We start from the raw sequence: 23,987 nt of genomic DNA on the forward strand, positions 1-23,987 counted from the left end.
AGCCATGCTGTGGTGGCATCTCACATACAAAATTGAGGAAGATTGGCAACAGATGTTAGCTCAGGGTGAATCTTCCTCAGGAAAAAAAAAAAAAATTTCCTAATCTCATGTGTCATTCTTTGTGCTATAGGACTGGATAACTTGAATGCCCTCTGATCGTGATCTGTTCTTCCATGTATCTTAGAGAATAATCTAAAGTTCATCCTCTGAAATCAGACCTAAGGTCACCTATTATCTGTATTACCAGAGCTTTCAGATTAACCTGAGCCTACAAAATCCCTTATGGCTTTCGTGTACTTATTCCAAAGAGATGGTACAGAATAGTTCAAGAGGTCTCAAACTGTTGTATGTCAGAATCACTTAAGAAGCTCAAAGTACAAGAGCCTAGAACTCTGTCTCCAGACAGTCTGGTGTGGTAGCCTCCTATATCTGGTCATCTGCAGTTTATACGAGTCCCCCGTGAGCATTACTGTTAGGTGTTTTAGCAAATATTAGCTCTGAGAAGCTTTTTCTGCTTTGCATGAATACTATTTGACCAAGCTCTCTTCTTTCCTTCCTTCCTTCCTACATCCTGCCTACATTTACTGGGCATTGTGCTGGTGCAGAGAGAAGGCAGAAATAACAAGATACACTCTTGTTATACATTCAAGGAATTCTCAGTCTATATTCTTTTCATTGGTACATTTAGCTTTGTGGTTCTCAACCAGTTTAAACGGTCATATTCTGACATGCAGAAGTATGTGTTCTTGTGGCATGAAGCCTTCTCACAGCCCCTGCCACTGCCTCTTGAGGTCAGCCCTAGCTCAAAGGCTCAGGAAATTAAGAAATTTATTTCTGATTAGTTTATGATGCAATTGTTACAGTTTTTTAATTGCACATATTGTGATCCTGGCAATTTGTTCTGAACTTTAGCTGCTGCCATCCTTCACCAAATTAATTTGAGATCCTTTTCTAGGATTGGCTTACTTATTTTGGAAGTGATGTGTAAATATGTTACTTAATTTATATATTATGTCTTCTATTTTTGTTTCTTTTACAGACATTTCAAAAGTTCAACCACTACTCCTTTTTCCATTCTATTTCTTAATTCTTCTGCATTCTTTTTTTTTTAAAAGATTTTATTTTTCCTTCTCCCCAAAGCCCCCCGGTACATAGTTGTGTATTTTTAGTTGTGGGTCCTTCTAGTTGTGGCATGTGGGACGCTGCCTCGGCATGGTCTGACAAGCAGTGCCATGTCCGCGCCCAGGATCCGAACCAGCCAAACACTGAGCCGCTGAAGCAGAGGGTGCAAACTTAACCACTGGGCCACGGGGCCGGCCCCTCTTCTGCATTCTTTGTCACAGAATATACATACTGCTTTTGCCTAAAATTGTCCCAATTTCTGTAGGTATACTGCCTGATAAAGTTGGCCTTGGAGATCCTTTCTATTCATTGGCTGACTTATCTGGCATTCTCAGTTTGCCCTTGCAATATGACCAGGACAGATCTGATTTTTCAGTCCTTCGTTTAAGGTGATTTGATGTCAAATGAAATGGTTCAGACAGGACAGTCTTCACTCTGGGTTCCCTTGTGAGGCTCGCCATACAGTGGCTTTGTAAATGACCATATTGAAGCTAAATTAGTCACAGTAAGTCACTAAGGCTTTAAGATGGCTGCCACGGAGAACAAGGGCTCTTTTTCAGAAGCATAGTTTGACCAGGGAAAGGTATCCTCCAGCTTCAAGAGTTTCAGGCTGCTCTGCTGAGGTGAACTCTTTGGGTGAAGAGGGTACAGTGGTCTAGGGCCCTTTTGGGGCAGTGACATAGGGATCCTCTAGGCTCCTCTCCTTGTTCTGGATTGCCTAAGGGCAAATAGAGTGACTCCAAGTAAGAGGGTTTTGGAGGAGCTTTCTTGTAGTGTTGTCTTTGGTGATCTCTTAGCTTGAGAGCTCCATGGTTTTTGGATCTGGAGGAAGGGTGACAGACAATATGGCTTGCAGAAGGATTAACTAGCCCAGGATTTCTGGGACTCTTGAAGCAAGAAGGACGAGAACAGTGGGAAGGAGGTTGAGCGTGTGTGTGTGTGTGTGTGTGTGTGTGTGTTGAGTAGGTGTCCTGATACCTCTTTTTACCCCAGTTCTGGATGTCCATCGTGGCCACCACTATGCCCATACCCTGCGGAGGCTTCATGCCTGTGTTTGTGCTAGGTAAGTTCTTATGGGAAGCCTGGGATCTTACTGACAGCTGCAATCTAGGGTACTGGGAAAATAAGGGAAGGGCTGGGGATGCTGGGGACTTGTATTTGGTCTTAGTACCCAAGGAGAGATTGGCTTTGAAAATATGGAGGATAAAGAACTTGGATCTCTCAATTCCTTCTTTTTTTCCTCTAGGAGCTGCATTTGGAAGGCTGGTAGGAGAGATCATGGCCATGCTATTCCCTGATGGCATCTTGTTTGATGGCATCATCTACAAGATCCTACCTGGGGGCTATGCAGTAATTGGTGAGACACATTCTATGCTCCTGTAACCAAATATTGAGCACCTCAAATCTCCACAGTCAGACTCTCCCATGACATCTTCATTCCAGCCTACACAGTATGGTTTTAATTTAATGTTATTTAATTCAACTTTTATTCAAATGATCAACCCTGGGCTCTGACTCTCGTTAGCTCTTATGAACTTCTTTGAGCCTTAATTTCTTCATGTAGTAAAAGGATTATGGGAATTAAGTGAGATAATAAGGATGAAAACACCTAGGATTGTGTCTGGATGTTTGTTAAGGGCTTTTTCTTTCCTTTCAAAGAATCATGGAAACAACACTGCAGGTGACTGGCTTGAATACTCCCAACCTTCAGGTGTGCTAATATTGATGAGCCTTAAGAGCACATGACTAAGAGCTAAGAAACATGGGCTCTGGACTCATCCCTGCCACTTGTCACCTGGATGACCATGGAGCAAGTTAGCTGCCTTTCTGAGCCATTCTAAAATGACTTCTGAGATATCTTACAGCTCTCACTTTCTGAAAGTCTATGATAATCTTTTTTGCCTTAAATCTATTTTCCCATCTGACTAAAAACTGTGTCTAACACAGTGACCAACATAATCCCCAGAATTATTATGCCTCTTCCCCTCCTCCCTTCTTCACCAAAATCCATAACATCTAAGGCCGTGCTTCCTTGGATATAGAAGCACTAACCAGCCTCATAGCACATATGGTGACCTTACTCCCCCATCATAGTCCTTTAGAAGAGGTTCTTTCTTTAGTAGGAGTCTGCTCATATTCTCCATCTTCATGCCTCTTGGGTATCCCTTCATCCTCCCTGATGGAGATATACATATCGCCTGTGATAGTTTATGTCCTGAGGTATATTGTGTGCACCATCCAGTAGAACCATCCCTCCCCACACTTCCCTTTTGTGACCTTTTCTTCTTCAATTTTCCTGTACGCCTTCCCAGCATCTTTTCTCATAGAATATCTCTCCCATATTTAAATATGAAGTATAGTTAATGGACAAGGGACTACTTTGGCTGATGGGAAAACATAACCAAAAACAAGTAAGATACAGTCTATCTTCAAAGAGCTTATATAATCATAATGTTTTAGATCTGCAAGGGCCTTAGAACTCATTTAATGACCCCTTTCACCTTACAGATGAGAGCATGGGATTCCAAAAGAATTAAGTTCAACTCAAAAAGTTGAGAAATAGTAGATTCAGGATCTGATGCAGGTCTCATTGCTCCAAGAACACAGCATTATTTTTGGGTTTTCACACCATTCACTCATAAATTATTGGCATCAAAACCTAAGGTCCAAAGTAAAATGCCATAACTGGATTTCCAAATGCTCAGTTAAGAATGATCCAAACTTTCAAAAGCAAGGAATAGATAGGACATCACTATCTTTGTTTTATAAATGAAAATTTTGGCACACACAAAGATTTTGTGACTTAACCAAAGGTCATAGATGAGATCAAAATGATTTTCTAACAGTTCAGGATTCTAGCCCCTACTTTTGATGAATGGTTATCTCAGGAGTGTTGGCACTAACCAGGATCATGACTCCCCATTCAATGTCACTCCTGTCACATCCCCACGTGCCCTCCATGCCAAGAATGGTAGGCCTAACCCACCAGTACATTCCTGTGTTTCATTCTAGGAGCAGCAGCGCTGACTGGCGCAGTGTCCCACACAGTCTCCACCGCTGTGATTTGCTTCGAATTAACTGGTCAGATTGCTCACATCCTACCCATGATGGTGGCTGTTATCTTGGCCAATATGGTGGCTCAGAGCTTGCAGCCCTCCCTCTATGACAGCATCATCCAGGTCAAGAAGCTACCCTACTTGCCTGACCTTGGTTGGAACCAGCTCAGGTCAGGGGCACCAGCTGGGATTAGTTGAAACTTGATGGGGTGGAGGTTGGAAGTTCTGAGATTGAGATTGAGGTTAGGGTCAATGTTTGGAAGCAACTGCTTTTTATTTACTTTTATATTCCTATGTACTTAATAAATACTTGGAGTGATCAAATGCATGGCAAACCTCATGGGAGGAAGGGAAGGGACAGCAAAGGGACAGGCATATATGATGGGGCTAACCCATCATGCTTTCTTCCTCCATAGCAAATTTACAATCTTTGTTGAGGACATCATGGTACGTGATGTGAAGTTCGTTTCAGCTTCTTGCACATATGGGGAGTTGAAAACTCTGCTCCAGACCACCACAGTCAAGACTTTACCACTGGTTGATTCAAAAGGTCAGTGAGAAGGAAGGAAGCAGACTCCTGACCTAGTGACCTGAACAAGAGTTCCATAGAGGTGGAGGAGGCACTGTGGTGTGGGTTCATCTCTAGGGGGTATCCAGTCTGCTACAGGAGCCCCAGCCTGTGCTCCTTAGGGAACGGGATCATCCTTGAGGAAGGGAAAATACACCTATAATACAAGCACAAGAAGACAGTTAAAATCCAACTAAAGAAACACAGTCAATCCTAATTATTCGTCATAGTTATGTTCTATAAAGTTGCCACAAACACTGAATTAAGGATACTGTACTGAACTGTTGCTCCTAGGGGAAAAACAGTTAGGTTCCTCTGGTCACAATATTTTCTTCAACTAATCATTGCATAACCTTGTTTTATTTGTGTTTCTCATTAAAGACACCTTATTTAATATATATTTTTGATTCACTAACAGTGAACTCATGGCCAACAGCACTATAACTCACACCTGAACCGATCTTATCTAGTACACGTATTTTCTCCATAAGACACGTCACAGCCTTTTTGCTTGGGGGCAATTTTAACAGCAAAATCACCAACACAAAACACAAAAATTCAAAAAACATGACATTAAATGGACCATGAAAAGAACACTTGTTTACGATATCAGAGGTGAAACAAGAAGGCAGATCATTGTCTTGTTCAACCTCAGTTGAGAATGCGTGCATGGGGCCACTCAAATTTTTTGCTGCTCTGCGCATGTCTGTGAATGACAGTGAAAGCACCGCAAGTACTATTGATTTTGGGTTACAAACATATTTTAGCCAATAGGTGGATTCGAAAATAGGGAATTCGCGAATAATGAGACTCAGCTGTAAATCTTATAATGCTGTACGTGGTTTTCTCTGCTACGCAGCAAGATCCTACCTGTTCTTTAATGCCCAACTTAAGGAGGAGATGGACAGTTTTATGAAGGAGTGAATGGTTTTAGTAAGCATTGACTTCGCATTTCACTTCCTTCACTATCTGTCTACCCACCTTTGGCACTTAATCCTGCTTTGCATTATTTCTTATTGTGGTTTATATATATCCATGTCTTATCTTCCTCACTAAATTGGATATTCCTTGAGGGTAGAGACTATAACTTCTATCTCCCTCAGACTGCCTCCTTATAGGTATTTACTAGATATTAAATAAATATGAATACTTGCCCAATGTTTGAATTACTGCAATAGAGAAGAAGCATATAGGGCCATTTGGAGCAGTTAAAATTGTTAGTTCTGATTTCAGATAATCAGAGCATCCAAATGGCTCAAGTAAGATTAGTCCTAATATTTTCCCAAATCCCAAATACCTTCCAAGTGGCCTCTAAAGCAGTGGCTCTTCAGTGGAACAGGGGTAGAGCCAATGAGGTGCAGGGTTTTCATAATAATGACCAAGCCCTGGTGATTAGATTTATCTCAATAACACTGCTGCAATTTTATGGCCTTAAAACTTAAGAAAATGTTCACTATAGTAGCAGAATTTTGGCAAACACATAAAAGACCTTCCCAGAAAAAGCAGACATTTTATTTATATCCTAAAAGGACCCAGATTCTTTAAGTGATTAAACATCAGGTGTCCTTGTAGACTTCTTTCAAAGTATGTTCACATCTCAGCCTATTTAAATGGCTTTTAATTTTCTTTTTTGGGGGGACAGTGTTGATTAGCCTACTTTAATACCAAGTTCACCTATTTGCAAATGGGTGAAATAAAAGGGATTGAGTGAGGTCAATCCTGGAAGGTTTTTGAAATGAGTTTTTAGGAAGAGAGGATAACAGCTGAGAAAAGAAATGGGGGCACTGGGCTTCTGTCTCTGACTCCATCCTGCTGAGTTGGCCAGAGGGGTGGGGATTGAGCAGACCCGCAGGCTGAGCTTGGCTCTCCCCCAGATTCAATGATCCTGCTGGGCTCTGTGGAGCGGTCAGAACTGCAGTCCCTCCTGCAGCGCCACCTGTGTCCTGAGCGGAGGTTGCGGGCAGCCCAGGACATGGCAAGGAAGCTGTCGGAGCTGCCTTATGATGGGAAGGCGCGGCAGACCCGGGGTGGGCATCGCAGCATCTCATCCCAGGGCCGACCTGAGTCCTTTGCCTTTGTGGATGAGGATGAAGATGAGGACCTCTCTGGGAAGCCCGAGGTGACGGGGCTGGGAAGGGCTGGGGGAATGGGATAGATAGGGGCAAGGAGAAAGTCGGAAGAGGGAGGGGAGATGCTGATCACTGAGCAAGTCCCTGGGTCCAGGGACTGAAGGAAATAAGGTTGTGGATGATGGTGCCGATGAGAATTGAAAAGCTTACAGGAATTCTGAACTGGGGAGGAAGAATAGAATTAGATAGATTTCCGAGGACGCTAGCTGGTAAAGGCAGGGAAGCACTAGGCAGCCTCTTATCCAGGACTGAGAATTTTTACTATTCCTTACAGGTGCCTCCTCTTCCTCCTCCTCACCCCTTTCCTACTGCTCCGTTGGCCTCGGAAGAGCCCAATGGGCCCCTGCCCAGCCACAGACAGCAGCCAGAAGCGCCAGAGCCTGCAGGTGAAGATTCTCCCATCATGCACCCTCACTCATGACTTGTGGGTTATCTCTGGGCTCTCGTCAACCTAAGGGCTACTACTATAAGGAGGGGTGAGGCCAGGGGATGGTGGGAGGGGGTTCCTATTTGTTTAGTCTCCATATTACTGTCCCAAGAAGTGAAGGCAAGGGCTGATTTAGGAGGGTAGAAGAGAGGGTGTCCATGGAGGTGAGGCACCTAGGAAGTAGAGTCCTTGTGCAGCAAAGTGTCCAGGACCACTCGGGAGTCCCTGGTCATTTCCCTCCAGGACAGATATGGCTTTCTTTCCATTTCCATCTGCTCACCAATCCTCTCAGGTCCAAGACCCTCCATCTTTCAATCTCTGCTGCACTGTTTGCTGGGCAGAGCTCGCCCCAAAAAGAAGAAAACAACCCAGGTGAGAGGAGATGTGTTGGAAGGGGTGGTGTGGGGGAAAGGGAGCTTGTCTTGGAGGAGTGAGAAACCCATGGTCCTTACATCAAGAGGGAGGAGTTCCTGTCAAGGAGAAGTTTTACCATATGGAAGGGATGATGAGCTGGAAAGGAGGCATCTGTGGCCCTGACCAGGGGTAGATGGTTAATGGCTAATGGCACCATAGCTTCCATAGGAAGAAAAGGGAAAGAACTTGGACCTATGTCTTTCTTCTCTAGGATTCAACGGATTTAGTGGATAACATGTCACCTGAAGAGGTAAGTGAGAGAAACAGCAACTGGGGGTGGATTGTTCTGTCAAATGAAGACATTGCTCATTTTTTTCTACCTTCTTCATTGCGTTGTTTTAAGACTAAGACGCGAGTCTAGGCAGGAAAGCATTTTGAGAGATTGGAAATGAGGTATGACTACGGAGAGAGTGATGGGCACATTGCTCAGAGGTGGGGGAAACACGAGGGTGTTGTCTGAGGGGACCACGGTCATTTCAGAAAAGGAAAGTTTTGAGCCTCCATGCGTAGAGGGGACCATGGTGCTAAGATGAACCTTAGATCTTTTAGACATTAGGAATGTTCTGGACCAGGCAGAGGATATGCAGGAAGGAGGAGCTTTACCTGCAGTAAAATGGCACCAGGTGGCCAGCACTCGCATGGACCAATGTGGAAGAACAGCGTCGAGACTAAAATGGGGAAATCAGCGCCTGGTGCGGGTTACTATGCTGATCGACCAGGCCCTGACACAGTGGACAACTGGAAAATGCCAGGAAGTAAGACTGAGAAGAGTGCCACATTGAAGGCAAATATTGACAGTGGTGCCTCGTCAGGACAAACGCCTGTTTCCCAAAAGAGGTAGTTATCAAGTCCAGGCAAGAGAAAATCAAGCACACTGAGTGGGCTTGGTTGTGAGGCATGAACAGAATGTGGAGCCGTGACTGGGAGCGGGCAGCTGAGCAGTACTGATCAGTTGTGGAGAAACAACAAAATCTACTGCAACCCAGGGTTGGAGGAGGGGGTGGGGAGTGACAAGAGAGAAAGGAAGTCTTCCTTCTCTCCCCCAGCCAGCCCTCAAAACACACACTTCTGGGGCTGGCCCAGTGGCGCACTGGTTAAGTTTGCACATTCTGCTTTGGTGGCCCTGGTTTCCCCGGTTCGGATCCCGGGTGCAGACATGGCACCGCTCGGCAAACCATGCTGTGGCAGGCGTCCCACATAGAAAGTAGAGGAAGATGGGCACAGATGTTAGCTCAGGGCCAGTCTTCCTCAGCAAAAAGAGGAGGATTGACAGCAGATGTTAGCTCAGGGCTAATCTTCCTCAAAAAAAAAAAAAAAACCCAAAAACCAAAAAAACACACACTTCTGATAAATGACTTATGGGAAAATCAAATGGGTGAGCACAGAGGAGAAAGAAAAACTTGCTTCTGCCTACAAGCAGGAATCAGGTGCGTCCTAACTGCAATCACGGAGCACCTTGCTGGGCTGCGAAAACCAATAATAATACCTTTTTTTAATACACCAAAGAGAGAAAGCCACCTAGTTGATCAGTGAGGCTATTTAATGACCTTTGGAAATAAAGTGCAACCAGGGGTAAAAAGAAGACAAATCATACATTTTTAGCTTATGTCTTTCCAAGAAAGACGTTAAGCAGCTACCAACTCCCATGTGACCCATTGAGATGTTTTGGAGGGATAAGATCCAAAAGGAGCCAAAATTCAGGACATTCTGAACATGGTCTTCAGATTAGATCAAGATGACACCCTTGACAATATCAAGATGATACCTTTGGGGATAGTGAAAGAATTCAATTATAGGTCGCCAGAAGTCCTTGCTAGGACTTGTTTAATTCTGCTACTCTGTTAGGAGTACACACACAGGTAGAGCTCTGGTTTGGAACTGGGGCTGAGCTTTTTCAGGTAGCGGAACACATCCGACCCCAGAGCAGACATCTCCCTCTTCTTGGACAGAAGCTGGGGGTCCTGGACCACGGTCAGCAGTCAGGGCCAGAAGACCAGCTCCACCTCTGGGTAATCTTGGACAAACGCCTTGCACACACTGTGCCTCTGTCTCCTCATCTGTAAACTGAAGATAATGATACTGTGGTTGGGGAGGATTAAATGAGTGAAGACGTGCAAAGCAAATCAAACAGTGCTTGGCACAGAGGAAGTGCTTGGTATGTGTGTGGTGGAAATGGTTGTTATTGTTGTTCCTTAAGGGGAGGCAAAATGGAACTAGAGAAGGCAGGACATGATCATAGAAATGTCCAGGAGGACAGGACCAACCAAACCAGGGTGGGTGAGGGTCCAGCTCTCAGTCCTATAAATAAATCATCTCTGCAACATACCTGCTAAGTGATCATCCAGCCTGTGCTGTGAGAGCCAGCCAAACTCTGTGTGAACCTTTAGTCAGGGAAGGTGAGAGTTTAGAGGAGGTGTGATTGCAGTCCAGAAAGGTCAGGAAGGAACAGATGGAGAGAGCACCACCGTGGACTAAACATGACATGAGAACTCGGGGATGATGGACTTCGGGGATGTTCTCTGAAGCTGGTTCTGCTAAATTTGGACAAATAGAAAAAGAAATAAAGTAGTAGAGCATTCAGAGGGCACTGGCTGAAAAGAGATTTCAGAAAATTGTAGACTCATTTATGAAAGCCAGAGCTAAACTGGATTATTTGGAATCTTGGGGATTCTGGCGTGTGGATCTAAAATCAAGAAGAGAGTTGGCCTTTGTGCCTTAATGCTTCCATCATAGACAAAACAAGACAAACGCAAAGGATGGTTTTACTCAAGTCAACTCAGTGTCATGTGATGCAGTACAGCCCTTCAAATCCAGCAAATATTTGTAGGATCTACTGTGTAAAAGGCAGACGTGCTCATTTCTTCACTAGATGTAGCAATGGCCACCATGTAACACTCTCAAGGAGTTGACGTCTAGTGGGCAGCGGTGAGACAAATGCCAACACAAGAGCCATGCCAGTTCTGAAGAGAGGCCAGCAAAGGACTATGGGAACTGAAAAAAGGGCAAGGGGTCAGGAACACAGTATAGGGGCAGCGTGGGGCAGGTAAGGGAAATCCACGTGATGAGAGCCACAGATGCAGAAGAGGGAAGCACATCTGAGGAACCAAAAGCAGTCTGGTTTCACTGGAGCGGTGGAAAATAAGACTGGAAAGATGGATGGAAATAACAAGTGTTTGGGGCACCAGGGGGTGGGAGAATTGAGGAACAAGAAGGAGCCCTGTACAAAGTGCCCAAGGGTGAAGGTTGATTTGGGGCCTGAAGAGGGAGGAGAAGCGAGGGTGCTGTCCCCTGAGGAGAAGGGAGGAGGTCTAAATATTTGCAGGATCTGTGATAGTTCATTGTGTATTTCAGGGTTCTGGGCTGGGGCTGGGACAACTTTTGAGGCCAAAGCCGCGGATCTGAGGTTGAAGGGGGTTCCCTGACATTGGGTGATTCCCCTACTCTGCCTGACAGATTGAAGCCTGGGAGCAGGAGCAGCTGAGCCAGCCTGTCTGTTTTGACTGCTGCTGTATTGACCAGTCTCCCTTCCAGCTGGTGGAGCAGACGTCCCTGCACAAAGCAAGTCCTTGCTGACCGCTCAGGGCAGCTGGGAGGGCAGGGGCGGTGTGGGGCCAGACCTGCGCTGACCTGCAGCTCTTTCCGTGCAGACTCACACGCTGTTCTCGCTCCTTGGCCTCCACCTTGCTTATGTGACCAGTATGGGGAAGCTCAGGGGTGTGCTGGCCCTGGAGGAGGTAATAGGATGTGTCCCATTTGAGCTGCAGGAGGGAGGGGTTGGCTCAGGACAAGGGGATGGGGACAGGGAGGGGATGGTTTTAATATCTGGGAGGTCCCCCAGATTTCCCTCTCTATTTCTCATGCAGAGAACGGAGAGGGGGCGGGTGCAGCAAGTGGGAGGTAGAGAGGACTGCAAAGTCTATTATGGCCACAGTCCTGGAGGGGACATAGCTCTCCACCCCAGATGTGGCCCGTGGTCTGCCATGGATGGCATGGGTTTGGGTGGGGGTTCTGAGCATGAGTCAGGGTATCATAGGGTATACTCTGGGGAGGGCCATGGGAAGAGGGAAGAAATGGGATGTGTGTGAGGAGGCCTTAAAGGTCAATAGGAAGGGGCCGAAGGAGGACCCGGAAGGGGCATTGAGATTCACTGCCCTGTAGCTAGGTCTCACACTGCCCCATCTTCTTTCTCTTCTCAATTCCATACCCACTTTCCCTTTTCCTCTACTCTCCAGCTGCAGAAGGCCATTGAGGGGCACACCAAGTCTGGGGTGCAACTCCGCCCTCCTCTTGCCAGCTTCAGGAATACAACTTCAATTCGAAAGAATCCTGGGGGCCCGCCCCCTCCCACAGAGGCGTGGAGCCTGCCTGAGGATGGAACTAGGGCCACTGAGGCAGATGATGTGCCTCCTGCCTCCCCAGAGACCCCTGTGCCACCCCCCTCCCAAGAGCACCCCCTCTCCCTGGCTCCAGCCAAGGTGGAGAGTGACCTGGAGGAGCTGGAGCTGGTGGAGAGTCCGGGGCCAGAAGAGGAGCTGGCTGACATCTTGCAGGGCCCAAGTCTTCGGTCCACAGATGAGGAAGATGAGGATGAAGTGATCCTTTGACCACCCCCGGACCTCTTCATGCAGACTGTCAAGAGGCCTGGGCCAGAGGACAGATTTGTGTGGGAGAGGGTATGTCCTGATGTTGGAGAGATCACAACAATATCCTGGTGCCTCCTGGGCATTTTAAAATGTGATAGTGACAGTCTTAGAAGAGGAGTCAGAATTTGGGCAGAGAGTAGCCTCGGTCAATTATTTAGGCCATGTCCTCCCATCCCCAGGACACGCAGGTGGTTCTAACCCCAGTGAAGGGCCCCTGATACTCTGTGGGGCTTCCTGAGTATTCCTGGAGTGTGGGTAGGGAATACCCTGCCTATCTCTGCCTCCCCTCACTCCCCCATGATGCCCCAGAGTTCTCATCCCAGTGCCTTCCTGGCCTTGCCTACCTGTCTGTCAGTTTCCACAGGGGTTGGGTCAAGGGAGGCCCGGAATGACTGTGGCCCTGTGGAGGAGGGACCAGTTCATGGCCTCGTGGACTGATGGCCCCAGGATACACTCTCAAGCTGCCTACAGCTCATCCTCTCAAAGCGCCTCTCCTCTCCTGTGCTCCCACTTGCTCATATCCACTCCCTAAAATTTGCCTCCAGACTCCCTCCTGGCTCCCACTATCTGTCCCCAGGCAAGGGCCGTTACTAGGGCACTGAAAGGCCAGTTCCACTTGCCCCTCCTTTGTCCCCGATTTAAGCAGCAAAATGTGGATAAAGAGACTGTGAGGGGGAGCAGGCTGGAAGAGAGAAGGTCTCTTTGTGGAAGGCTCCATATGGAAAGGGCAAGGGCCTTGTTGCCAAACACTCATGTTGCCCCAATGATTTTAACTCCCTCCAGCAGAAGTCTGTCCTATCTCACATCACATCATCCTCCAGTTTCCAGGTCACTCCCTAGAGAATACCTCCCCCTCCCCACTGTAGCCATTGATCTGTTCTGCCCACGGTCAGCTCTGCCCTCAAGCTGCTCTGGCTGGGGCTTCTCCTGCCAAGAACTAAGGCTCAGGGCAGCCAGGCCACTGGGTCACTCAGACACACCAGCCCTTCTTAGATGAGTTCTCTATGTTTCTCCTCTGGGGGGGGACAGCTGGGGGTTCACTGTCAAGATGGCAGGCATCTCTGATGCTTCCCACACTTGGGAATTCAGATCCTTATCCTCCCCGAATCAGCAACAGGGAGCCTGCCATTAGCCTGCCTTTCCTATAAAGTGGTCCCAGGTGCTCTGAACATCCCCAAATCCTCGCTTCCACACCCAAGGCCTTTCTTCCTCCCTCCTTTCATGCCTTCTTCCGTTCTGCAGTTGTATCCCCTCTTGGACATTCTCCTCCTTCCCCTTCCTTGTGCCCAGTCTCCATCACCCCCAAATAAGACACTCATAGTCAAAGGTGCCACCACATTCTGTTTAGTGCCATTGAACACAGCCTGTAGCCCTCTCCAACATACATCCTTTCCCCCTCCCCAGGCCAAGAGAGAGAGGCTGCAGCCCGGGGAGGGAGCCTGTGCCCATGTGTATATAATCTATAATATTTATATATAGATATTTATATATAATTCTTTCTGTAATATATGTCATAGAATCTCTCTTGGGCCTGGAGTGGGAATGTCACATTAAGATAACATGCTAAGACTGGCCATAAGAATGGATATTCCCCAGACCTGGAGGACGGAGGATGGGATGTACAGGTGGGAGCAAGGAGAAGGCAATAAACCCTTTCACCAAGATCCCCTCCTTAACACAAAGACAGGAAGGTGTGTGTGTGTGTGTGGGGGGGGGGTAGGTGGGGCACTGGAGGGGAGGAATGGAAGATTTGGATTTTCCTTTAATAAAGTGAATTGAGAATGAAAGTGCACCCCCCCACCCAAAGAAAATCATTTAGCAAGAGCATTTTCATTCACAATAATATAAAAACAGCCCTGTTCCGGGACTGCTGTAAAACGTGCTGCACAGCCTTTAACCCCAAAGGAAAAGCAACCCTCCCCCACCCCCCACCAGCCTCTTCCTGCACATGCCCCTCCCCTCCCCCTAAAATAGGCTGTAAGCAAACCCCATGCACCCTGCCCCCAGCACCAGAGAGGCAGTTCCTCCCTCTACAAGAGTCTTAAGAGGGTCCCAGGCCAGCTCCTTGGGTCTTCTCCCTCCAGAGCGGAAGGGGAGCTCCTTGAAAACTGCAGACCCCCCCACCTGACCTCTGGTCTGTGGTGATGTGCCGGCACCCAGGGATGCCTAGCCCCCACTCATGTATGAACCCTGCTAGATTCCTTCATGGTTTTAGCCACCTTTCAGCAGGGACTGGTTGCCTTCCTCGGGGAAGGGAGGGAGGAGACAATGCTACTTTAATCTACTTTTCCTAACTCCACAGGGCCCTGAGCAAAAGGAACTGTAATGAATGAACCCACTCACTGGAGTGGATGTCTGCTGTGGTCCGGGGGCAGAATAAGGGACATGAAGGGGATGAAACCAAGAGGAAAAGATGATGCATTGAGAGAGTAGGTGGCACAAGGCGCGGAAACAGGGACCCTGTGGGAGGAGGGAACCGTGAGCATGCAGAACCCCAAGGACCTGTAGCAGGAGTCTAGGGCCAGAGCCAGCAGCCAGCCAGGGCATGGTAGGCCACTTCCCAGAGCTCCTAGACATGGGGTCCTAGTGCCTCCTGAGTCACATGATTAAACACAGGTGGTGTTCTCTCCAGAGAGCTTCAGATTAGGTCAGTGACTCTGCACCCACCGTGCCCACCATGTCTACTCCTGTTTCCTCCAAGAACCAAGCCCAGGCTAGCCATTCTCCCCCTCCCCTGGAAGATATGGGACCCCAGCCTCGGCTGCATTTCAGGAGCACGTGTATATGAAAGTGTGGACTCAAGGAGAGGGCAGGAACAGATGGACAGAAACACCCCAACTCTCAACTTCCTCATTCCAAAGAAATAGAAGTCTGGGCCTGGGGGTGGGGAGTAGTTTGTGGCCAGGGTCTGGGAGAGGGTGACAGCACTCCCTTCCCAGCATTGTGTAAAGTAGTAGGACCCCTGACAGAGTTTGGGTAGGACACAAGGCCTCAGAGCTGGAGCCTTAGACGGGCATGAGGGAAGAGGGCAGGTAGGACGATGACCCTCTCAGCTTCCTTCTCCAACCCAGGTTCTCCCTATGCCAAGGGCTAGGGATGGAGGACCACTGCAGCCGTGCGGGGCAGCATGCTGGCCAGCTCCACGCTGCTGCCTCTTCCCTCTGCACCAGTCCCCTGCCGTCAGGATCTATAGAAGTGTTGGGGCTTCGCGTACTGTGCAGAAGCCCCCACCGCAATGGAAACTGGGTCTGAGAGGGCAAGCAGTTTCAGGGGCCTACACCTCACTGCAAACCCATCCTGGAAGGAAGACTACTCTGATCCTCCTCTCTCCTTCTGCAAGAGGCCTGCAAAGGAAAAGGGAGGGAGGATGCCTGGGAGGCCCTCCTGGAGTCCTGGGAGGAGCTGACAAAGGGGCAAAAGGAGCCGAGTGCCCACAATGCTCCTCAGCAAACAACCCACCCAGGCTGGTGCCTCACAGCACCAAACTCCTCCCTCCAGCCCACTCAACCCTGAGTCCCCAAGAAGTTATAAAAATGTAGAAAAGGCAAAGAGAAAAGTGTAAACAGCTCCAGAGAATTAGGGGGGTAGATGGAGGGAGACACAGCCCTCATGCTTCCCCACCTGGCCAGGACACCTGCATTCTGTGTCGCCCCCTCAGGGTCAGGGCTCCCAGAGCAGAGGATGGAAGAAGGCAGAAAAGGGACACAAGAGCTGGAGCAGCCAGCCCCGCTGGGTCCTTCCCAGATCCTTGGGATCCTCCTTTCAGTCATGGGATAGTCAAGGTCCCAGAACAAGTGGCCATGTTTGTTTTGGTCTCATCAGTGACTCTGCGGTCTCTGGGCAGGCCTTGATAGAAAGAATCATGTTTGTGCCCCAGTGCATCCCAGCGGCCATGCCTACCTCCTCTGTGACTCCTGGTCTCAGAAGCCACGTCACCCACTGAGGCAGGCACTCCACCCACTAAGGAGGCATGGCCTTTACATTGCTTCCCCTGTGCCGTTGAGCCACATTCAACAGCCCCTGAGGTCTGTTCCTCTTAGTAGGGATGAGCTGGGGCCACAACCAGAGAAAACAGAGTCAGAAAAAGCAAGAGTGACATGAAGAAAGGAGGCCTTCAGACAGCCACAGTCAGGCTCCTGGAAGACGAAATCAGGGAGTGAAAAACTGAGATCCAGCTGATGGCCACGGGCCGCTCTGTCCTCCTGTCCTCTGATACACACTGGAGCTTCATCATCACAGACCCAGAAGCCCACAGGCAAGCAAAGTTCACAGCCATCTAGTTGCTCAGTCGCTGGACCTGTAGTTTCTATAGCGTAAACCTGGATAAAATCCCATCCTGGCCCTCTAGTTTCCTGGCGAGGACTGGCAGCTCCCGGGTTCCTCGAGGTCTTCTGCCCAGGTTTCAGCCGTACCGCTGGGGGAAGGGAGGGTAGTGTTGCAGCCATGCCCCTCAAGTGGGCATGGAAGGCAGGGCGTGGAGTGGGAGGAAGCTAGTTGTTGGCCTCGCCTTCCTCCTCATCAAAGGACTGCACACCTGAGGATGTGACATCAGACACCTTCCGGCTCAGAGCAGTGGACATCTCGGGGTCTTCTCGTGGGGAAAGTGACTCCAGGTCCCGGCATCCTGCATCCTCTTCCTCCTCTGGGGCCAATGGCCTCTTCTCCTCCTCCGCAGGGCCCCTTGCCAGGTCCACCCCGCCCACCCCTGGAGCCCAGTCAGTGTCTCCCCCCAGCAAAGGTGGAGGCTCCTGAGCAGAGTATCCTGAAGCAAGTTGGGAAGGCCCCATTTCATGCAAGCTAGGCTGTGAGTCATCAAATGCAGGGCCAAGATAGGATCCTGTAGCTGGAGAGGCAATGAGGGACTGGTCGCTTGCTTCCCAGGCATCCGATGACCCCAGACAGTACATGCCCTGGGACACATAGGAGTGAGGCCATCCATCCATGGGGGCTTGAGCGAGGGCATCTGGAAAGAGAATCATGGAAGTCAGTCGGGTCACAGAATATCAAGGGCAGCGACAATTGCCCTTAATATTCTGTACAGAGAACTGAGGGTAAAGCATGGAGGAGGGAGGAGTGTAGGAAAGCTGAGGTGAACAGAGATGAATGGAGTTAGCCTAGATGGGGTTGGATTCTGGAACCATCCCTCACCCTGACTCTCCATCAACTCCTGGTAGTTGTCACTGTAGTTGCAGCCCAATGGCTCCTGAGTGGAATTGACACTCACGTCCTCACCGTCCATGGAAGACCAGGCCATGAGTGTGGCTTCAGAGATGGCAAACTGTTCCATGACGCCTGGGAGAAGAAATGTAGTTAGTACAAAATATCTTCCAGGAACCCTTAGACACATGCATGGGGTAGGGGTACATCAGTGCAGCGCTGTTCAATAGAAATATAATGCAAGCCCCTTAACGCAATTTTAAATTTTCTAGTAGCCATATTAAAATTAAAAAGAAACAGGTGAAATTAATTTTAATAATGTATCTTATTTAACTCAATATATAGAAAAAATTATCATTTCAATATATAATCCATATAAAATTATTAATGAGATATTTTACATTCTTTTATTCACGTGAAGTCTTTTAAACCCAGTTGATATTTTACACTTACAGCACATCTCCATTCGGACTGGCCACATTTCAAGTTCTCAATAGCCACATGTGGCCAGTGGCTACTGTATTGGACAGCACAGCCTTTGTATATGCCCCGAAACAAGGCAAAATCGTGGGGGACTTCCCAGAAGGTCAGATTTAGGCTTCCTAGGGGAAAGAGTTGGGGGTCTTCTGGTGAGATATCCTAAGGGATTGAAATTAGGGATTTCCAGAAGTTTATCTTTGGAAGTCTTTAGGAACGGCAGTTAGTATTAGGTAGTTGAGGACAGAGGAATCTAGATGGAAGGGCTCAAGATCAACAGAGAATTCCCAAGGGAGCACCATGGGATTGTAGGTCCACAGTGGTATCAAGTTGAAAGTTCAAGGGATTGGAAGAAGAGAGGGAGGATAGAATAGTGGGAATGGGTAGAGTTGGGAGTCCTCGTTCTACTCCAAGCCATGAGTAAGTTGAAGCTTACATTGCTAGCTGCCCTCTACTACCCTCCCACTTGCTGTATATTTGTCTCCTCTTCCCACTGATATTTCTTCTATCACCAACACAAAGATACCTTCCATCTCTCCCAGATCTATCATTCTTCCTAGGTATCTTATAGAGACCTGCCACCAGGGCTTGGCCGCCATTGTAAGTTCACTATATGCCTATCTTGTACCTATACTTCTTTCCTGGAATGGACCCTCTTCTCTACACCACCCTGTCCTCACCCCGGCCCCTTCATATTCTAGAAGCTGTCACAAGTAATGAGTCCAGTAAGTGAATCCATAACTGCAATGTGCTGGTGGGCAAAGGCTCAAAAAGACTCCCAAAGCCTTCCTTTCTTTTTCCTCAAGAAACATAAGTAGAAGCAGAGCCTTTCAGAGTCCAAGGTCCCTGCCTTTCTTTCTTGTACTGAGGGGGTCCAGGGTTAGATAGTCCCACCATGTAGGAGAGAGGGCATCTGGGACATGTGGACCCACAATCCCATGTGATTCCCCTCAATTTCTCAGATGATAATAAAAATGTTAGAGGGCATTTATGAGAATTAATAAGTCAAAGTACTTGAAATTAGAACTGATTGGGAAATTAAGTCTTATGGTCATCATATGGTTAGAGTCAATCCTGTCATAGGGGATCAGGATGGAGGGTCAGTCTCTGGGCATCCGAAAATGTGTCTCCTAAGGGTCCAGGGAACAAGTACCTGCCAGGAAACGTGCCTCCTTCTCGCCATCGCTGAGGTCGGAGTAGGCATCTGTATCCCTGCGCACCGCCTCGTGGCTGTGTTGGGGCTGAATGGCTGGTGCCTTCCCCCAGCCTTGCCACTCAATCATGTGGGCCACCCGGCCTTGCCCCATGGCTGTGGGCTTTGTCACATGGTCCTTCATGCTTCTCGAAATCCCTGAGGGGCCAGACATTCCCCACATCCTCCAGAATATCACACAATATCCATTCCAAATCCTTCCCATTATCCACACCCAAGTCCCATGGGACTCCATCCCATCGGGGGGTGGGCACCCCCTAGGACTCTGTATACAAGGGGCAGACTGGAAAAAGTTTCACAGAAAGAGCAAATAGGTCAGGGGAAGGGTGATGAAGGTCATCTTCAGGCCTGAAGGAGTAGGGAGAAGGAGATCAGGAGCCTATAAGCATTCTCCTGTCTGGATGCATCCCCAGGTCGGGAGTCTCACCTGAGAAAGATGACTTGGCCAGGGCCCCAATGCCATAGGCGTTAGAGTTTCGCTTAAGCTTCGGAAGAATGGAAGTGGTGTCCTCCATGGAGAGCTGGGAGAGGGAATGTGGGAAGAGGAGCAGAGGAAGAAGAGGGTATGGGGTGCTTTATATGTGGCGGGCTCATGGTTTCCACAAGGAAGGATCAGAGCTAGGGCAGGTGATAAGGAAACCATTATATCCAGGAGTCCCAAGGAGGCATATCCCCCAAACACCCGTGAAAGTTTAGGGGGCAGGCAGAGAATGTGTGGGCTCACAGTGCCTGTTGGAGTCAGGGAGCACTGTGTTCTGTAGATGGCCTATGGGAGAATACAAGGAAGAGAAGTTCGGGTGCTTTGGGGAGGTCTGGGGGCAACTGTACTCACGTTGATGCCGTCCCAGGAGAAATCAGTTCGGGTTTGCTGTGAGGAGAGAGGAAAAGGAGTGGGTATCTCAGGCACTTCCAGGAATGCAAGTAACCCCTCCTTCCTCAGAGGGACTTCCAGAAATGTGTGAAGTAGGGAAGGCTTTCCTGAGATTAACATAGGGAAATAGGATCTCAGCGTGGAACATTTGGCTTGTATTTTGAGGGAAGTGGAGACATGTTGTATAAAAGTGTCAGTCTGAAGGAGTGTTTGGAATGTTGTCTCAGAATTTAGGAAGATCATGAAAGGAACAGGCAGCTAGGAAGCTTTGTTTATGACAGTTCCTGGCGTCTTTGAGAGGTCCTTTGGTGAGGGGGCAGCTGAGCAGGAGGCCTCACCTCTGTGGATGGCCGGTGGAGGCTGCTTCCATGCAGTGAGCTGGTGCTGTCCATGTTGATTTGGTCGACATCCTTCAGGCCCTTCCAATCCACAGCAATCACCTCATTCCCTGAAGTGGCCACAGGGTTAGTCGCTCCACCTTCACCTCCAAATGCCCCACCCAAAAGGCCCCTCATTGGTCTCAGAACACTGAGACCACACACTGGGGCATCCCCTCCAGACCCTCCCTTCCCTCCAGCTACCACTCTGTCCGCTGATTGCCCATTTCCTTTTACATCCCTACTCTCCCCAAATATTTGGTAGGAGAAATCATAATGCTGAGCCAAAATATTCAGTTTGAGCTCAAATAAGAATAGCACACTCAGAAAACGTGTTATATGGCCTTATTTGTTGTTGTTTGAATGGAGGGGTGGTCAGTGGTTGGTTTTAGAGGAAAACAGTTCTTCATTCTGTCCTGAGGAATCTCGGAGGGTTTCTACATGGAAGGACGTGGGAGCTGTGCTTTTCACTTACTATGTTACTACAAATCAGGGCAGAGCTTCTCCAGGTGAGCTGCTCTGTGTGCGGGCTTTCTTATGTGTGAGGTGGAAGGAATGCATCTTCCCTGGTGGACCCTCCACGCGAGTTGGTCAATTTGTCTAACAGGAAGGATGTTTGGTGGGAATAGAGGCAGGAGTTGGGTGTGGGAGTTGGGTGTGTCCTCCCAGAAGCGGTGAAAGCAGAGTGAGATAGACTGCTGGGAGACAAGTGATGTATTAAAGGGGAGCAGAGTGGGACAGAGGGAGGAGAGCAGGGGACTATTTAAAATGGGAACTAAGAGAATTGGAATTCAAGTCAAAGAGAAGACAAAAGACAATGGGAGGGGGTGGACAAAGTTTGAGGGCTGACTGGGAAACTGGAGGGCCAAGGAGGATGATAACTGTGAAGGCGAGGCCAGAGCTGGTTGTGAAGGGAGATTGCTGGGATGAGGCAGGGGGTATCTACTGGGAGGCTTGGGGAAGAACCCGCTGGGTAGTTACAGAGGGATTCAAGCATCAGATGGCTGCTGAACCATCTGACCTTATAGATCCTTTCTACACGTGAAGTTTTATGATTCTGAATCTAGGGTTAGAGGCCCATTCTTGAGAAGGGGAGAACTGAGTGGAGTCTGGGGCATGAGGAGGCATTCAGCGTGCAACAGCCTGGCTTGTGCAAAAGGAAGGGATTGTGGTTAACAGGTCTGAGGGAGGCAGGACCCCTCCAAAGTGGGCCTGCTCTCCTTTGGGGCTACAAGGGAGTGGCGACATGGATCAGACCAGAGGCTGTGGCTGGGCGGGTAGCGGAAAGATGAACATCTGGGCATAGAGAGCAGCGGCAATGGGGCAGCCAGAGAACAATCTCTGAAGAGAGGAGAGATGGGGAGGGCAGAGTGGGTGAGAGGGGAGGGGGGACGTGGCCTTTGTAGAGGAGGGACAGCTGAGTCAGAGCCGTGGGGGGCAGGGAGGGGGAGAGAGACAACCCCGAGAAGAGGTGAAAGCAGAAGAGGAGGGGGGTATCCATGGAAATAAATCGGGTCTCAGAGAAATCAGGCTTCCGGAGAGTGAGTTTGTTTGTAATAATAATACGAATTATTCTCTCAGCCTGAGGTCACTGGGGCGTGTAGGCGGGAGAAATTGGGAGTTGGAATGGGAAAAATTGGGGGGTTTGGGAGAGGGCTGGATTAATTTGTTGAGCTGTGAGAGTGGAGTGACTGCTTGGGGTGGGGGTAAGCGGGTGGTAGCAAGGCAAGGCTGAAGGGAGAAGACGAATTAGGAGGCGCCTCTGCGCCCTTCCCCAGTCAAAGGTAAATAAAGAGCCGGCCCCGCCCCGCCAGCCCCCGCTGACAGGTGCAGTCAGGTCCTGGGGTTCCTTTCCCGGGCCGCTCCACCCTCCTGAGAGCGGGTTCCCGACCCTTCTCGTCCCTCTAAACCCTTCCCTCCTCCCCGCTCCACCGCTTTTCCCCTCCACCCCAGCTCAGCCCGGCCCCATTCCCTCCGGGCGTGGAACCCGTTCCCCTCCCCAGGCACTAGGCTCAGCCCGCCCCCGCCCCGAAGGGAAAATGCACGTGAACAAAGCAAATCGGGGGAGGCAAGAATGACAGAAAAAGGCAACAGAGAGGGAAAGAGATGGGGGCAAAGCACCCAAGCCAGATGGAGCCTGGCGGGGGGGTGGGGGCTGCAGATTGGGGTACATGCGAAAGATAGTTGGGACTGAGATTGAGGCTGGGGGTTCTTAGAAGGGGGGCTGCTCCAGAAATGACGGGGGCGAGGAGGCGCTGGGGAAGGCAGAGTGAGGAGGATGGCCTGGAGGCGGAGGGTGAGGGGACTGGAGAGTAGAGGAGAGCGACGGAGGAGAAAAGAGGAGGTTGATGGAGAGATGATGGAGAGAGGGACCGCGCCTGCGGGAGGGCGATGGAAGGAAGCTGGAGGGAGATGGAGAGAACGAATCGAGCCAGAGGGATGCAAGCCCTGGAGGAGCGAGGGGAGAGCGGGGAGAAGAGAGGAATGTAAGGACCGCGAGGGCAAGGAGGGAAAGTGAGGGAGCGAAGCGGGTCAGGGCGGGCGCCGAGAGAGGTCCCCAGAGGGACGCGGAGAGAGATGGGGGAGGGGGTCGGAGGACCCGACCGGGACGAGCCTGCCCTCGCCCGCCCCCGCCCGCCGCGGTACCCACCCACGGTCCGGGAGCCGATGCAGCCCATGGCTCCGGGGCCTCCGGAGCCGGGCCCTCAGCGCCGTGGGGCGGGCGCTGGGGGGAGCACCAGGAGCCGCGCCGCCGCCCCAACCGCTCTGCAGCGCCGCGGCTGTCTCCGCTCGGCTCCGCTCCCCCCTCCTCTCTCCATCCCTCCCCACGGCAGCCTCCGTCGCCGCCGCCGCCGCCGCCTGGCTCCCCCGCCCCGGCTCGGCTCGCGGCCGGGGAGGGGGCGGCCCGGGGATTGGCTGCGCCCGGCACCTCCCCGCCCCTGCCCCCGATCCGGCCGCCCCGCTCCCGGAGCACCGCGCGGCGCTCCCCCGGGGGCCGGGCTGGCGGCGGGGCCTCGCGGCTCGCCTCCTCCTGCCCATCCCCAGCCCCACGCGGGGGCTCCTGGCCGCGTCCCCGCTGGGCTCGCGCCCGGGGGCTGTGGAGACCTGGAGAATGCCCGCCTTGGGTCTCAGGAGCCTGGTAAAGAACCTAGGGCCCACCGTTCGGTTCTGGGTGATTGATTTTGAGGGTCAGGGTTGGGGACGCCCAAAGAGAAAGTGGGGTAGGGGTGAGAATAACGCCAGGATGAAGGGCTTTGGCTGCCAAATCCCGCAAACACTTGTTTTCTTCCCGGGGCTGCATCTGGGACACAGCGGGAGCGTGATTGGGTGCAGCTTCGGCTGCTCTGCGCTTCCTGCGCGCTGTCTTGTCCACCAAACAGATCGCGAAGTCTTTGCAAGTGGATCGTATATTAGACTTCCCTGTGCTCGGCGCTCCCTGGAAATTCGGGGGTGGGTGTGGGGATGGTGCAGATAATCTAACTCCAAGCCTGATTGGGGATAGCGGAGCAGAATGAAGGGAATTTAATCCCACC

General features: G+C 50.1%; 2 protein-coding genes across 5 annotated transcripts in view; one reads left to right on the forward strand and one right to left on the reverse strand.

Annotated features, from left to right (window-relative positions):
• CLCN1 (chloride voltage-gated channel 1) overlaps positions 1–14,146 on the forward strand; it is a 30,550-nt gene extending 16,404 nt beyond the window's left edge. For all 4 annotated transcript variants that reach the window (XM_023639870.2, XM_023639871.2, XM_070265123.1 and 1 more), the window contains exons 13-23: positions 2,116–2,185; positions 2,369–2,479; positions 4,135–4,348; positions 4,595–4,728; positions 6,621–6,865; positions 7,150–7,261; positions 7,595–7,674; positions 7,928–7,966; positions 11,170–11,274; positions 11,364–11,450; positions 11,949–14,146. In XM_023639870.2, the coding sequence (XP_023495638.1) occupies positions 2,116–2,185; positions 2,369–2,479; positions 4,135–4,348; positions 4,595–4,728; positions 6,621–6,865; positions 7,150–7,261; positions 7,595–7,674; positions 7,928–7,966; positions 11,170–11,274; positions 11,364–11,450; positions 11,949–12,320 (1,569 nt within the window). In that variant the 3' untranslated portion in view covers positions 12,321–14,146. The remainder of the gene's footprint in view (positions 1–2,115; positions 2,186–2,368; positions 2,480–4,134; positions 4,349–4,594; positions 4,729–6,620; positions 6,866–7,149; positions 7,262–7,594; positions 7,675–7,927; positions 7,967–11,169; positions 11,275–11,363; positions 11,451–11,948) is intronic.
• FAM131B (family with sequence similarity 131 member B) lies at positions 13,688–23,323 on the reverse strand. The gene is made up of 7 exons (XM_023639872.2): positions 23,105–23,323; positions 20,416–20,525; positions 20,039–20,074; positions 19,634–19,727; positions 19,147–19,344; positions 17,508–17,651; positions 13,688–17,322 (listed from the first exon to the last, which is right to left on the reverse strand). Exons 1-7 carry the CDS (start codon positions 23,130–23,132, stop codon positions 16,850–16,852), a joined length of 1,083 nt encoding a protein of 360 aa, XP_023495640.1. The 5' UTR covers positions 23,133–23,323; the 3' UTR covers positions 13,688–16,849.
• Positions 23,324–23,987: the final 664 nt, after the last annotated feature.

Source organism: Equus caballus, chromosome 4, assembly GCF_041296265.1.
Source record: "Equus caballus isolate H_3958 breed thoroughbred chromosome 4, TB-T2T, whole genome shotgun sequence".
In the NCBI taxonomy this organism is placed as follows: Eukaryota; Metazoa; Chordata; class Mammalia; order Perissodactyla; family Equidae; genus Equus; species Equus caballus.

What these genes read in the sequence shown, in the direction of transcription:
- FAM131B (XM_023639872.2), bottom strand. Translation starts at nt 23,132, where the DNA reads ATGGGCTGCATCGGCTCCCGGACCGTGG. An exon ending in CATCGGCTCCCGGACCGTGG is followed by an intron (nt 20,526 to 23,104) that starts GTGGGTACCGCG and finishes TGGCCACTTCAG; the next exon opens with GGAATGAGGTGATTGCTGTG. An exon ending in GGAGGCACGTTTCCTGGCAG is followed by an intron (nt 17,652 to 19,146) that starts GTACTTGTTCCC and finishes TTCTTCTCCCAG; the next exon opens with GCGTCATGGAACAGTTTGCC.